Source organism: Tamandua tetradactyla, chromosome 3 (genome assembly GCF_023851605.1).
Source record: "Tamandua tetradactyla isolate mTamTet1 chromosome 3, mTamTet1.pri, whole genome shotgun sequence".
Taxonomy (NCBI): Eukaryota; Metazoa; Chordata; class Mammalia; order Pilosa; family Myrmecophagidae; genus Tamandua; species Tamandua tetradactyla.
This window is the reverse complement of record NC_135329.1, coordinates 117851394-117865087: the sequence shown is the minus strand read 5'-3', so window position 1 is coordinate 117865087 and position 13694 is coordinate 117851394. Positions and strand designations below refer to the sequence as shown.

At 35.7% G+C, this 13694-nt stretch overlaps 2 protein-coding genes across 25 annotated transcripts in view; one reads left to right on the top strand and one right to left on the bottom strand.

Annotated features, from left to right (window-relative positions):
• MBD5 (methyl-CpG binding domain protein 5) overlaps positions 1-8974 on the bottom strand; it is a 524034-nt gene extending 515060 nt beyond the window's left edge. For 7 of the 13 annotated variants that reach the window (XM_077153714.1, XM_077153716.1, XM_077153725.1 and 4 more), the window contains exon 1: positions 8144-8751. The gene's annotated coding sequence lies outside the window, so the exon portion shown is untranslated. Of the gene's footprint in view, positions 1-8046; positions 8752-8788 lie in introns of those variants that run through there. The other 6 variants (XM_077153719.1, XM_077153722.1, XM_077153715.1 and 3 more) reach the window with 3 other exon arrangements.
• Positions 8254-13694, top strand: part of ORC4 (origin recognition complex subunit 4) — a 103351-nt gene continuing 97910 nt past the window's right edge. For 6 of the 12 annotated variants that reach the window (XM_077153742.1, XM_077153732.1, XM_077153736.1 and 3 more), the window contains exon 1: positions 8885-9197. Coding sequence is in view for 1 of the 12 variants with exons in the window: in XM_077153740.1 (XP_077009855.1) it covers positions 9086-9133 (48 nt within the window). In the remaining 11 variants the exon portion in view is untranslated. Of the gene's footprint in view, positions 8377-8884; positions 9198-13694 lie in introns of those variants that run through there. The other 6 variants (XM_077153741.1, XM_077153730.1, XM_077153744.1 and 3 more) reach the window with 5 other exon arrangements.

The window sequence follows — 13694 nt, the reverse complement described above, 5'->3', positions numbered from 1 at the left end:
CACCAACTATTCAACCTAATATAATTTTTCATCTGTCCCAAATTGTGTATTGTTTATACCTGCTATGAATGTAGATTTCAATGGAAAAAAAGTACATATAGAAAGAATGTATACATTTTGTTGATCAAGGTCTAACATTAATAAAAACTAAAATTCAGTTTTATAAAAAAAGAAAATTATGCAGTCTAGCAAATTTGACTAATGAAATTAACATGCAAAATCCATGCCACTTTCTGACTCACCAAGGTATACTGCAAAAAACCTAATGAAGAAACATTTAAAAATTCTTAATAGCTTGAAACAGAAAAAAAAACTTTAAAAAGTTTACCAATATGCTTAAGACATTGTAACCACAAACAGTAAGAATGACAACCCCACCCTCCAAAAAAGAAAAAAATTAAATTAAAATCTGTATTATGTGGGACTAGACTCCTCTCATATAAGAATAGAAAGTAAGATGACATACTTTTATTTTCTATTAAGAAACATATTCTTAAGAATATTAAGAACATATGTACTTTGGGCTGGAAACAGGAATCAAATCAATGAATAGCAAACTAAAATCTACTACAGAATGTAACCAGTCTTAACTAAACTGGACCATCTAAATAATGCAACAAAAAAACCTGTTAGGTTTATTACCAAAGGAAATACTAAAATATTTCACATCTCTTTTATTCTCCTGTCTATCCTGTACCTAGTAGAAAATAAATTTCATTTTTAGAATTCTATGAAAGAATTAAATGTTAACACCTCTAAAATGAAAACAAAAAAGTATTCATAAGGAGTGGCATGATCCAGGAAAATTATGGCTTAACAAAATCATTGCCATCATTCCTGGTGCTACTGGTAGCTGGTGTGAGCTTTCAGATACAAAAGAAACTGAACACTGTAGCTTTAATTGAAGTTTGAATGTTATAAACAGTTAGATGTCTGGCTCTGGCGTGCATTCTAATACCATCAGCAGAACAGAGATGGGAAACATAAACAAACCTTTTAACTAGATTAGTCTCAAAAATGGCCTAGAAATCCTTCAGCACAAACTCCTATGCGACAAATGTGGAAAAAAGAAAATGTTTTTGGAACAACGTTAAAAAACAGTCTCTATATTTTGTCATTACTGGATCATGCATTTCACTTTCTGCATATTTTGAGGTCATTTAATATTCATTAGTGATAAACTTTATATCTAACTTTACAAATAAATCAAAATCCTTTTTAACATTTTGTGACAGCTGTTTTTTAGATCAGCATATCCCAAGTAAGAAAGCTATTTAAAAATCAATATTTTCTTGTGTTGAATGTGAGTTACTTCCCTCCCCTAACATCAGTATACTTATGCAGTCTAGATTATTTTTAGGTACTAATAATATAAAGAATGCATGGATTAAGTTAATTAATGTCCAAAACATTAGTAGACACTTCTGGATTCAAGGTGAATCAAAAAGACAGGACATATGTAAACATAATTTAGTACTTGGCCAATCTTAAGATACATTTTAAGTTTACTTCTGACCTCTGAGATATGAATGTTAAATTTTTTTTTTAAATAGCACAAAAATGTAAGTTTTAACATTATCAATATAAAGAAAATTTTCCTCTCACTGCTGGAATCTTAGTTGGTTGTAAAGAACTCAACAAAGTATGGAAGTACAAAAATTTCTCACAATGCAAGGTCAGTAACTGATTTACATTACCCATTTTAGTCCTTCAAGACAATGTGTTCTAATAATTTACTTAGTGACACTGAATTTAATTACAACTTCTTTAAGAAAAGGTTATGGGCGGGCCACGGTGGCTCAGCAGGTAAGAGTGCTTGCCTGCCATGCCCAAGGACCCAGGTTCGTTTCCCGGTGCCTGCCCATGTAAAAAAAAGAAAAGGTTATATAGGTCAGCTGAAACAAGGACTCAAATCAAGATTTTAAATGAAGTTTATGCTTTCCATCAGGTATGATATCAATAAGTGATTTTCTTTTTAATTATGTCCAGCTATATTAGAAGATATAACCTAAAATACCTTAAGCCTGAGTCTCACCTGGTCTCTTCAAAGAGTTACACTGACTCGTTCCAACTTCTTATGTCGTTATATGATATAGAAATACCAGAAGAGTTAAAATTTTTACTTTTAACTGAATTAACTTCAGGTTATTGAAGGAAATTATTTGGAACCATAGACTTATTCTATTCCACTGGTTGTGAAGATTGTTATAAAAGCAAGAAAACAAATTTGTAATAAACCTACCTTTCAAAAGTATAATAGATGTTGTCAAATATTTCTTTAGCATCTTAAATTGTTTCCAAAATCTGCAGGTCATAATACATTGATAAAATGCTTATAGGAAAATAGAGTAAATGTAAGCATATAGGATGAATGTGTATCTACTTTTGATGTATATGAGTTATTTGATTAATAAAATGGAATTTCTTTTTTAAGTTCTCTTTTCTCCTAAAAGCAGATAATGTAAAAATCAACTCTGGTTAGCTGGATCAAAAAGTATTTTAATTCAGTAAGGAATTAAAGAATTATGTAATAACTTAGGAATCTGGAGAATCCAGCAAGTTCTCCATTGTTATACTTAAAATATTTCTGATTTATAAGTAGTAATTTAAAAAAGTACATTAAACTTAATCCAATTATTATATGTAATAATAGTAATTATGAAAATGTAGAAGGTATGTGCACATACACCAAGGAACTAGAAAATTTAAAACTCCCCCTTGTTTAGAGGTTTTATGCTATCAATACACATATAAAAATGTTTATGGTAAATATTCATTGGGTCACAAATTATTGGTACCTTCAAACATCATGTAATAAAATGCTAAATGCAACTTTATGAAAATGAAAGGAAGTTCAATATACAGAAGGCCTAAATGTCTTTTTTTTTTGCCATACAAAGAGAAGAAAGATGGACTTTATGCATATTTTATTTCAAATTTTGTACTGGTCTGTATCTATGTTCTTAATAAATGATTGGCTTTTTTGTTTGTTTGTTTCTCTGTCCTTATAAATTTTCAGAATTATCCCATCATAGGCTTCCATCATAAGCTACTGGGGCCATAATTTTACTAATCTATACCAGAGTACTGTTGATACAAACCCTTTATTGTGGATGTATTTTGAATTACAGAGTGTCATGGATTTAACTGCGGTACTATTAGGTATAACATTAGTGGTATATAATGATATAAGGCTGCTTTGTCAATACTTGATTTTCTCTTCTGTAACATGGGGACAATAATGCAGAGTTCACAGAACTACTGTAAATAATGATTTGATTATTTATCACTGTGTTAAGTACTTACAATAAAAGGTAACCGTAAGTATTAATAAAATAGAAACTTAAGGACGAATGCGAAAGTAATCAGAATTAACTACTCAAACACTGCTACTATCATAACTTAACAAACCCAAACCCAAACCATTCCTGCCAATCCTAAGGAATACCTAGGGCATTATATAAGATTCTACAAAGGCTCAATTCACTAGAGTAACTTTCCAGAAACCTACAACCTCAAGATGGGTCCCTGGACCAGATAAGTCCTGAAATGCACAGGGGCTAGTCTTTCCAGAACATCAACTAGTTCTATCCCCCTATCCCATACTATCGACAGCTCCTTCCAACATGAAAAAAGTTAGAATGGCCATAGCCCAAATACCTGTAAACAGTGAGAGAAAGATCTAAGGTGAGGATGGAGTTATACAGAGGAGGTAGGGTTTAACGAAAGAGTATGAGAGCTGAATCAGTATACTGACATTTCTTTTTAGTCTCCAGTACTTAGAGTAGCTAGAAATAAAAACCTAAAATTATGGAATTGTAACTGATACCAAACTTTAAAATCTGTTGTATATCTAGTTGTTAAAATGTATTGAAAATTTTTTGCTTTTTTGTATACATATTATTTTTCACACACACATACACACAAAATGTAAAAAAAAAAAAAAAAACAACCAAAGAATTGACTACTCAAGAGTCTACTTCACAAGATACTGCACCAGCAGAGGCATTCTCTCCTTCTAAATTGTGAGTCAGTACTATTTTAAAAGGCATACTTTAAGGAGATCAAAAGGAATCCAGTCTTCCTTCTCCCTGATATACATCTCAACGACATATGAAAGCCATGATAGAAACTGAGATAGTGTTCTTTGTTTTGTGAAACATTCACTTACTAAGCTATAGAAACAATCTCACATAATAAACATTATAAATTATAACTGATTTAGTACCTAGAACTAAGAAGTTTTAATGAGGATCTTGGAGGAATATATCTAGTAAACATAAAAAATTTCAAAACTCCTAAATAACGCATATTAATTAATATACTAAGTTATCGTATCATATTGCCATACAAAATATGATAATTAAGTCATACAAAAGTCATCCTGCAGATTTAAAATATGGTAAACATCCAAAAACTCAGAGGAAAATTATATAACATCTTCCAATGAACCATGAAAGATAATTTATTATATGAAATTTTAAAAGTTACTTGGAAAAATTTAATTTTGAGGCTTGGGTTTATTTCTTGGAATAATTTAATAAGTGACTTTAATGAGCAATGCTGGTGATGTTCAAAATAAGAGCATTATGGTTTAGCTCTTAAAAACCAGCAAAGTTTCTCACAGACTATTTTCATGGTCTCAAACAATTGAACTGTATAGAGAATAAAAATCCACAGAACATAGTATTAAGGGGAAAATTGTTCTTTATATTTTTCTCTTTTAATAAAATACAGTAATAGACTTTTTAAACATGTATTTTTCCACCTAACAGAATCCATTTAATTTATAAATCTATGGAAAAACATGAAAGTAAAAATATGACCAACACAATTTTGGAATACAATTAAGATGCTTGTTCACATTAAAATGCAGGGGCCATCTTTGTTTCTCAAATGTCTGGCAAACAGTAGGTGCTCAATAAATGTTTAATGAATAGTTAGATACTTTTGCGCATATTTAAAACCCAGACAAATTTGTAAAGGTACATAAGTTAGACATAGGCTTTCTGGCTGACTTCAGGGGGTCCCATTGATGATTAGGAGTAAATCTTCATATCCACAGAAAACAGGAAAGTTAATAATTGTCTAGGTAAGGACCGAAAAACAAAGTCAGGGAAATTTGTCATCTAAGTAACAGTTACTTTAAAGAGCTGGTAAAAGTGGCCTAATCATTCCTGGTACTTAATTACACCAGTTAGTCAATTAAATCAAATATAAGTGAGTGTATCCTGAACATTTATCTTCAGTGTAATTTTTTTTATCATCTTTTATTCAAAATAAGTCAGTTTAGTCAAGTTATATCATTTACATGGATTAGGAGGGAGTATGTTTTTACTTATTAGTCCAACACTGTTAGGATTTAATCTGGTTATTAATTAGAAAAAGTGAGAGTAATAGTAGAGATACAGAAAAAACTTTCTCAGTAAAAACATTTTGATGGTAGTGAAGAAATCAGAGCAGGGAGGAGAGGAAGAAGTAGGGAATCCCACATATCAGAGTAAAGAAATTCTCAAAATAGTATTAATACATGATGGGTGAAATTAGTATTTCTTAAAGAAGACCAGTAACAAATTTTTGAATTATAAATGGACACAATTTTGGCTTTAAAGTTATTTACCTTAATATTCTTAGAATATGTCTCTTTATAAAACCCTTGAGTGGTATGCACAGAACGGTGCATCAAAGTTTCATTTCTGACAAAAATGAGGTAGTATAGCATAGTGAATGTTAAGAGACCCGAGTCCTCTAGTTTCTGTTCTGCCCAATTACAGGCCACGGAACCTTGGACAAAATCCTCAAGCTCTCTGAACTTCAGAAATATGGAAAAGGAAGAATAGAGAAAGTGACTTACAAGAGGTTACTTAGTTGAAAAATTACAATCCTAAAATATCAATAGTTCTTAATACATACAAATTAAGTCACATACGAAAAAAGGGTTTTCTGAAAAGTAAATCATTCCCCAATTTTGAGAAAGTGTGAAATCATCAAACCATAAAATGGTTACCCTAGGGGTGGTGTGATAGAAAATACTTTCAAAGGAAAACAAAAACAAAGTAAGTAAAGGTATTACACTCAAGACTAAATTTTTTACTCAGTTGCAGAGGTTCAAGAAAACTATCTTGAATCACCACAGTTATTTATACAATTCAATATACTTTACTTAAAACTGATTTTGTCACTGAGTTCTACTTTCTACCTACTAACTTAAGGTTCTTGAGGTTTTAAGGTGAGGACAAGATAACAGAGATAGTCCTGGAATAGTAGTATTGATGTTGGAGGAAAAACTTGGACTCAGCACAGGTTTTTGTTGTACTAATTACACCTCAGAGAAATGTTAAGAACTATTCAAATTTGTAACAGAAAGGGGGGAAATAAGAACATATTGTTTATTACTGCTACAGTTTTTTCCCCCAGGCATAAATATCTAATTCTGCACACATCTTATAATTAAAAATTTACAGAACAAGTTTCTACATATATATAATGCTTTTCTGCCACCAGAACATGAGTATATTATATACTGGTTTTACCATGAAAAAAATAAAAAATTAAAAGCATTATCATGCCTTTATATTATCTACGTCAAATATCCTTCTAGATTTCTTTTTCTTCAATCCCTTCAAGTTGATCATATTGCTGTTTTTCATATTGCCCATCTGAGCTAAAATTACTGCTTTACAGAAGAATATTTTTGCTGACATAATTTATGGGATCAAAGACACCAACGAAGTTACAAAAAGGATGTGAGTGTGTGTGTATGTGTGCACGTGTACGTGAGGTTGGGTGGGGGGAGTATGTGTGTATGTTGCATATGTACATCATCTTCAAGGAAAGGATAATCAATGAAATGCATGTATGGAACAAAAATTTCCTTTAAAAGGCCTTCACTAGAAACCTACTTTCTAGCAATTGTGAAATAAAAATAAAGCACTGAATTGAAACCATTCACTAGCAACATACCATGTAAAAAAGGAGAACAGTGATTTTTATCAAGATTGTTACCCTATAAACCTAAATTTGGATTTATCTTTCAAGGTATATCTAACTACAATTAATATACTAACTACAACTTCATGCTCATGAAAACGTTTTAGAAATTTGTTTCCTTTCACATACAATGAGCAATTTGGTTCAGTACTCCAAGAAATGAAAAGAAAATCTCATTTTACAACAGTATATAAATAGTTCAGTTAAAACTGAAGATGGTACCAATCCAGCAAACTATTGATGGAGAGGTCTGGTCTTCCATGAAGCAAGAACAACGTAAAGTTTTCAATGGGGAGGATTACTTGTTCAGACAAGTTACAAAGATTAGAAAAATTCCGAGATTTATTATGAAATAGCTAATCTTCTCATTTTATGGAATATAAATATCAGGAACTTATGTGGGAAGAGACAATACCAGTGGTATTTAGCATTTTGAGCTTTAACTTTATGTACTGATACGTGAAACAAACATTTAGCAACAAAAAGCAATAATACACGTCAAAATGTAACGAAAGGCCTCTACAACTAAAATTTTGAAATTTTCTATGCAAATGAGATAAAACGAAAAAATTGAAAAATTAAACCCTCAAAGCAAACACCAATCAAGTCTGTTCCAACACTGAAGTCAATATCCAAATCATATGCAAGACCAAAAAGGGAAAAACATTTAGGTCTACAAATGGATAAGCAATTCCAATACAATCCAGATCCCGACATTTTCCCACTCGGAAACAAATGCCGTGGAGCTTTTCCTGGGAAAAGAGAAAAAAAGCTCTCCAAATGAATTTTTTTAAGTGACATCGAGAAAGTGTGCCGCTTTCTGTCTCTTTCCCAGGCGACTCATTGGAAGAAGGAGGGGGTTGTTTTTGTATTCTACCCCTCTGGAGCAAGATACAATCAGATGTTAGCTGGAGGAAAGAAACCACTTTTGACAACAGCAAATAAAAATAAAAGTGCCATTCCTTCCTTGACAGGATGGGCACTCCACCTCACACACCCCTCCCCACTCCAACCCCTCCTTTATCCCCCCACCCCCCAGCACCACCCCTTCCTCACCCCTAAGCTCCACTGCGTATGTGGTTTGGTGCTACTGTTGCCCCGGAGTGAAAGTCAGAGCCAGAAAAAGGCAATGAAGCCCCACAGACACACTTACCTTTCCTGCCCCCCACTTTTGAGTGCCTTCCCTGGAGCTGTGGAGGATGACACAAAGGGTAATAAAGGGGGGAGTGGAGGAGGAGGCGAAGGAGGAGGAGGAGAGCCGGGGAAGTGGCTGCTCCTGGGTGTAGTGAGATGTCTCCAGCCAGGGCCAAGCAGCAGCAGCAGTAGCAGCAGCAGCAGCACCAGCACCAGCAGCAGCAGCACCAGCAGCACCAGCAGCAGAGAAGGGTCTGTGTTGCTAAGAGGCTTTTGGTCTCTTTCTCTCTTCCTCTCACGGCCAAAGAGGAGGAGGGTGGAGGGGGCTCGGGAGGGAGGCGAGTGGAGGGGTGAAGGGGTAGGAGTCGGAGATGGGGGTTTCGAAGAAGAAGAAACTCCTTCTCCTTCTCTCTCTGGCTCAATCCCCCTCTCAGAGCTCAGGGCTGGAGGGTGGGGGAAGGAACTCAGCCGCCTTCCCCCCACCCCCCTCAATTCAAGGTTGAAGTGGGGTAAAATTAGTGTCCTGTCTCTTTAAAAATAGAAATAAAAGGTGCCCCCCCTCTGCCACTGCCTCTCTCTTCATCATCAGCTGCTGCTGCTGCTGGGGTCTCTTGGCTTGGGGGGGGGGAGGGGGGGTCGGGTAGAAGAGATAGGAGGCACTCACTGCGCATGTTCCTTCCTGACGGAAGGCTGGTTGGTTGAGGGCAGGAGGAGGGGGAGGGGAGGAAATGAAATGATTTCCCAGAAGGCGTCGAGGCGCTCGCGACCCGGAAGACATTGTAGCAGGGGGTATAAGGCAGGGGACGGGGAGGAGGAGGAAGTCGCCCCTCTTTGACTCCCCCCGCCCCCTCCTCCCTCTTAAGAGAAAGTGTAAGAACGGAAGTGGGCGTGGACAGAGGCAAACGACGGTCACGTGATTGGGCGGGAAGGCGGGGTGAGAAAGGCGGTGCGTGCGCGGGGCATGCCGGGAGTGGTTCCGTGTCGTTGGCAGCAGCAGGTGAGACGGAACGTGAGTACGGTAAGGCGAGTCTGTGAAGCTCTTTCCAAGGTTGTTGGATCCTCGCTGTGTCCTGGTAAGAATAGGTTTTTCTTCTAGGGGTAGTTTGAAGTAGGCTGACCTGAAAACGTAGGCCACAGGCTCCACGGACGCAAAGCAAATCGAAAGGAGGACGATAGAAAGCTGTGGAGAGTGGGAATGCAGAAAGGGGCAGGCTTGTTGTAGGCCAGGAAGGCCGGGACCACGAAACGGGCAGCTCATTCCGTCTGGGCTCCCCGCGAGGCTACAGGCGAAGCCCTGAGAGCACAGGGAGTCCTAAGCAGACTAGATCCGCGGCGGAGTGGCGGCTACACCCGTTCGTTGGTAAAGAATGTGATGGTCTGGGAGGAAGAGAAAGATGAGCTCTGTGGAGCCTCAGCAGATGGCTCTGGTGACTTTCCTCGTCATAGCAGGGCACCTCTTCAGGGAGGGAAACAAGCCTCGCGTGTATTTTTGTGACCAGTTTCTATTATAAGATGTATTGCGGCCTTCAGTCCTTACCTCACAATCCTCTCTGGAATTCTAGTGTGGCTTGGGAAAGGAACAGCCAGGAGTTCTAGACTTGTGCAAAAAAACAATGCTTATGCCTGTTTTCAAGAGAGGCATAGGGGATTAGATATCCAAGGTAGTCCTTGGATAATGAGTTTTACGGTTGATGGGACGAAAAGCGTCATCGTCACAGTTTTCCCCTCTTATAGTATACATCAGAGATTTTTAAAATGGGCATTTTGTCATAAGCTTCTTTGGATACCAGCCTCGGATTTTGGTTTCACCTCAATTTAAATTCTACGTATCTAAAAAATCATAATTCGAAATTTTCAGGAAAGGCTTTTATAGAACCTTAATAAAACCGTCAGTGAAATAAAACAGCACTGTTTCTTTTTCACATTCGGTTAATACAATCTTAAGTAAAAACATTTCAGAACTTTCAGATGTCTTCTTTTGAGGAGGTACTTTGAGTGTTCATCACCCATGTGTGGTTTCTTTTAAGACTTAAGAATCTAAACTTCATTTGATTTTGTTGCTACTATTTAATTCTGTAGTGAGGACTTTGGGACCTAAATTAGAGCTACTACTTAACTTTCCAGGTTTGACTTCCTACATGTCTTGGCAGTGGTCCCTGTTTATCCATCACTGTCTGGTGCTTGCTCCTTTCAGTGTATACAGTAATCATGTCAGGCAGAATAAAAACTAGACTTGTGCTTTGAAATTATCTGTTGAAACCAAAGGTCTACCAGTTTATAGCAGGAAAAAAAATTGTAGTGCAGCAGTTGAAGTGCCTAAGATACAATTTTTTAAAACTTTTTTATTGTATTATATAACATATATACAAAGCAAAGAGAGAAAAAAGTAGTATTTTTCAAAGCACTCTTCAACAAATAGTTACTGAACAGATCCCAGTTTTCATGGTGTCCCATATGATCCTCTCAGATTTTTCCTTCTAGCTGCTCCAGAATATAGGAGGCTAGAAGGCATAAATGTATTTTTTTTTTATCATTGCAATCAACTTTTTTCTTTTTTGTGAAAAACAACACATGTACAAAAAAGCAATAAATTACAAAGCACAGCACTACAATTAGTTGTAGAACATATTTCAGTTTGGCATGGGTTACAATTCCACAATTTTAAGTTTTTACTTCTAGCTGCTCTAAGATACTGGAGACTAAAAGAGGTATTTTAATGATTCAGCATTCATAGTCATTTGTTAAATTCTGTCTTCTCTGTATAACTCCACTGTCACCTTTGATCTTTCTATCACTCTCTTTAGGGGTGTTTGGGCTATGGCCATTCTAACTTTTTCATGTTGGAATGGTCTGTCAGTAATATGGGGTAGGGAGATGAAACTATCTGATGTTCTGGAGAGGCTGGGCCCTCTAGGTTTCAGAACTTACCTGGACCAGGGACCCATCTGGAGGTTGTAGGTTTCTGAAAAGTAAGGGCATGGAATCCTTGTGGAATCGTATATTGCCCTAGGTGTTCTTTAGAATTGGCTGGAATGGTCTTGGTTGTGGCTTGGCAAGTTATGATAGGTAGCAGTGTCTAACTGAAGCTTGTGTAGGAGCAACCTCCAGAGTAGCCTCTCAACTCTTTTTGAACTCTCTCTGCCACTGATACTTTATTAGTTCCACTTCTTTTCCCCTTTCGGTCAGGATGTAATTGTTGATCCCATGGTGCCAGGACCAGATTCGTCCCTGGGAGTCATCGCCCATGCTGCCAGGGAGACTTTCACCCCTGGATGTCATGTCCCACGTTGGAGAGAGGACATGATTTCACTTTCAGAGTTGGGCTTAGAGAGACCTAAGATACAATTTTTAAAATATTTTTTAATGGTAAAATAAAAAATGTGCAGGAATGTGCACAAAACATAGATATGCAGTATAGTGGAACCACTATCAAAATCAAGAACTAAAATATTGCTAGCACTTGAGAAGCTACCCTTCAAAAGCACCATTTGTTCTTTATCATTGCCCCTTCCTCATCCCTCTCAGGTTGACAGTATCCTGATTTTTCTATATTTACATATTTTCTTTCTAGTATCTTTAAACCACTGGTGTTAGCCTTCCTAAGCAGTAAAGATTAGTTTTTCCTGTGTTTTAAACTATCTGTGAATGGAATTATACATTGTGTGCTATTTTTTTTCAAGTTGATGAGATTTAACCCTATTACCTTTAGCTATAACTTACATATTTTCGTTCTGTAAAGTATGTCTATAATATAGCAATTATAGTATAGATATTAAGTCTTTTTATATATAAACTGCAGTTTAACTAGTCTAGTATTAATGGACATTTGGCTTTGTCCAGCTTTTAGCAATTACAGTGTTGCTCTGAATGTCATACGTGTATTCTTGTACACATAGGCATGCATTTTTGTAGGATATATATGTTTATCTTCAACTCCAGGAGATTATGCCAAACTTTGTTAAAGTGTATATAGCAATTTGTACTCCCACCACTAGAATGTAAGAGTTCCCTTTTTATCTACATTCTTACCAACAGTTGATGTTTTCAATTTTGCCAACATGATGAATTTAGCATTACCTTATTGTTTTTGTTTGCCTCCCCTGGTTTTTAGTGAGGATGTGCACCTTTTCAGAAGTATACTGGGCATTTGGATTTCCTCTCTTTGAATTGTCTTTTAAAATCTTTTCCACAGTTTTTCTGTTGTGTTGTCTTTATTTTACTTGAAGATGTGTGGCAAATATCTTCTCTATTATTAAAGTATTATTCTCTTTCTGGATAATATTTTATCTCCGTTAAATTCCTACAAATTTATATGATGCTGTTGTTGTTTATTTGAATTTCATATATATAATTTCAGCCCCAGAATATGCGTTCTGTATTTGGATTATCAAGTATTGCAGCCACTACCTGTATGTGGCTGTTGAGCACTTCAAATATGGCTAGTGTGACTACTGAATTTTTGGTTTTATTTAATGTCAACTTAACTTTGAAAACTGATACTTGATTCCATTATTGGAAAACTTTTAAGTATATTTAGAACAACTTGAGTGTATGAATCTACATTCTCAACTGTACATTTTATGAACATATAGATCAAATGTTTATAATGGAAATTTATGACTTGGAATATGCTGTAAACATCAAATACACATCAGATTTGTAAGACTTATTATGAAAACAATGTAAAATAACTTCAGTTTTTAATTCTGATTACATGCTAAATTATAAGAAGATAATTTCATCTCATTTTGTTTTTTTAATGTAAGTGCTAGAAAATTTAAAATCACATTATGTAGGTGGCATTATACTTGGACAATGTCCTTTACCATTGATGTTGAGTTAACTTCCACATATTTACCACTTTCTTTGTTCTTCATTTCTTCCTATATCTCTGACTTTTCTTCTGTAATCTTTTTCTTTTGCTTGAGTACACTATTCAGAAAATCTTTAATAAAGGCACACTGATGATAAGTTCTCTTGAGTTTTGCTTACCTTATAGTATCTTTATTTCACCTTCAGCATTGAAGAATGTTCACAGGATATTTAATTGTAGGTTTGTGGCTATATATTTTTCAGCACCTTGAAGATAATATTCTGTTGTTTGGGGGATATGCATTATTGATGTTGAGAAGTTGCCTATTAGTCTAACTCTTGCAGCTTAAAAGGAAATCTGTTTTTTTAAATAGTCTCTTTGTCTAAGGTTTTCTGTCTTCACCGTGATATTTTTTAGTGTAATTTTTTGTTCTCTTCATTGGTTTTGTTGGGATTCTTGAATGTGTAGGTTAGTGTCTTTCAGTATCTGCTCTGCCCATTCTAATGGTTTCTAGTTACCTTCTGAGAATTGTTGACTTGGCATGCAGCATACAGAGATCCAGACCATCAGGCAATAGGACTTTCCACAAATCCTTTCTGGATAACTCCATCTTCAATCTTGGCTTTTTCTGAAATGGATGACTGGTTCCATGCTTGCTTAAATCCTCACTTGAGGCAATATTCTCTGGGTCTCACTTTCCAAAACCTTAGAATTTTCGACACCATCAGTTTCTGGCTTCTTTGCACCCAAGAGTCCA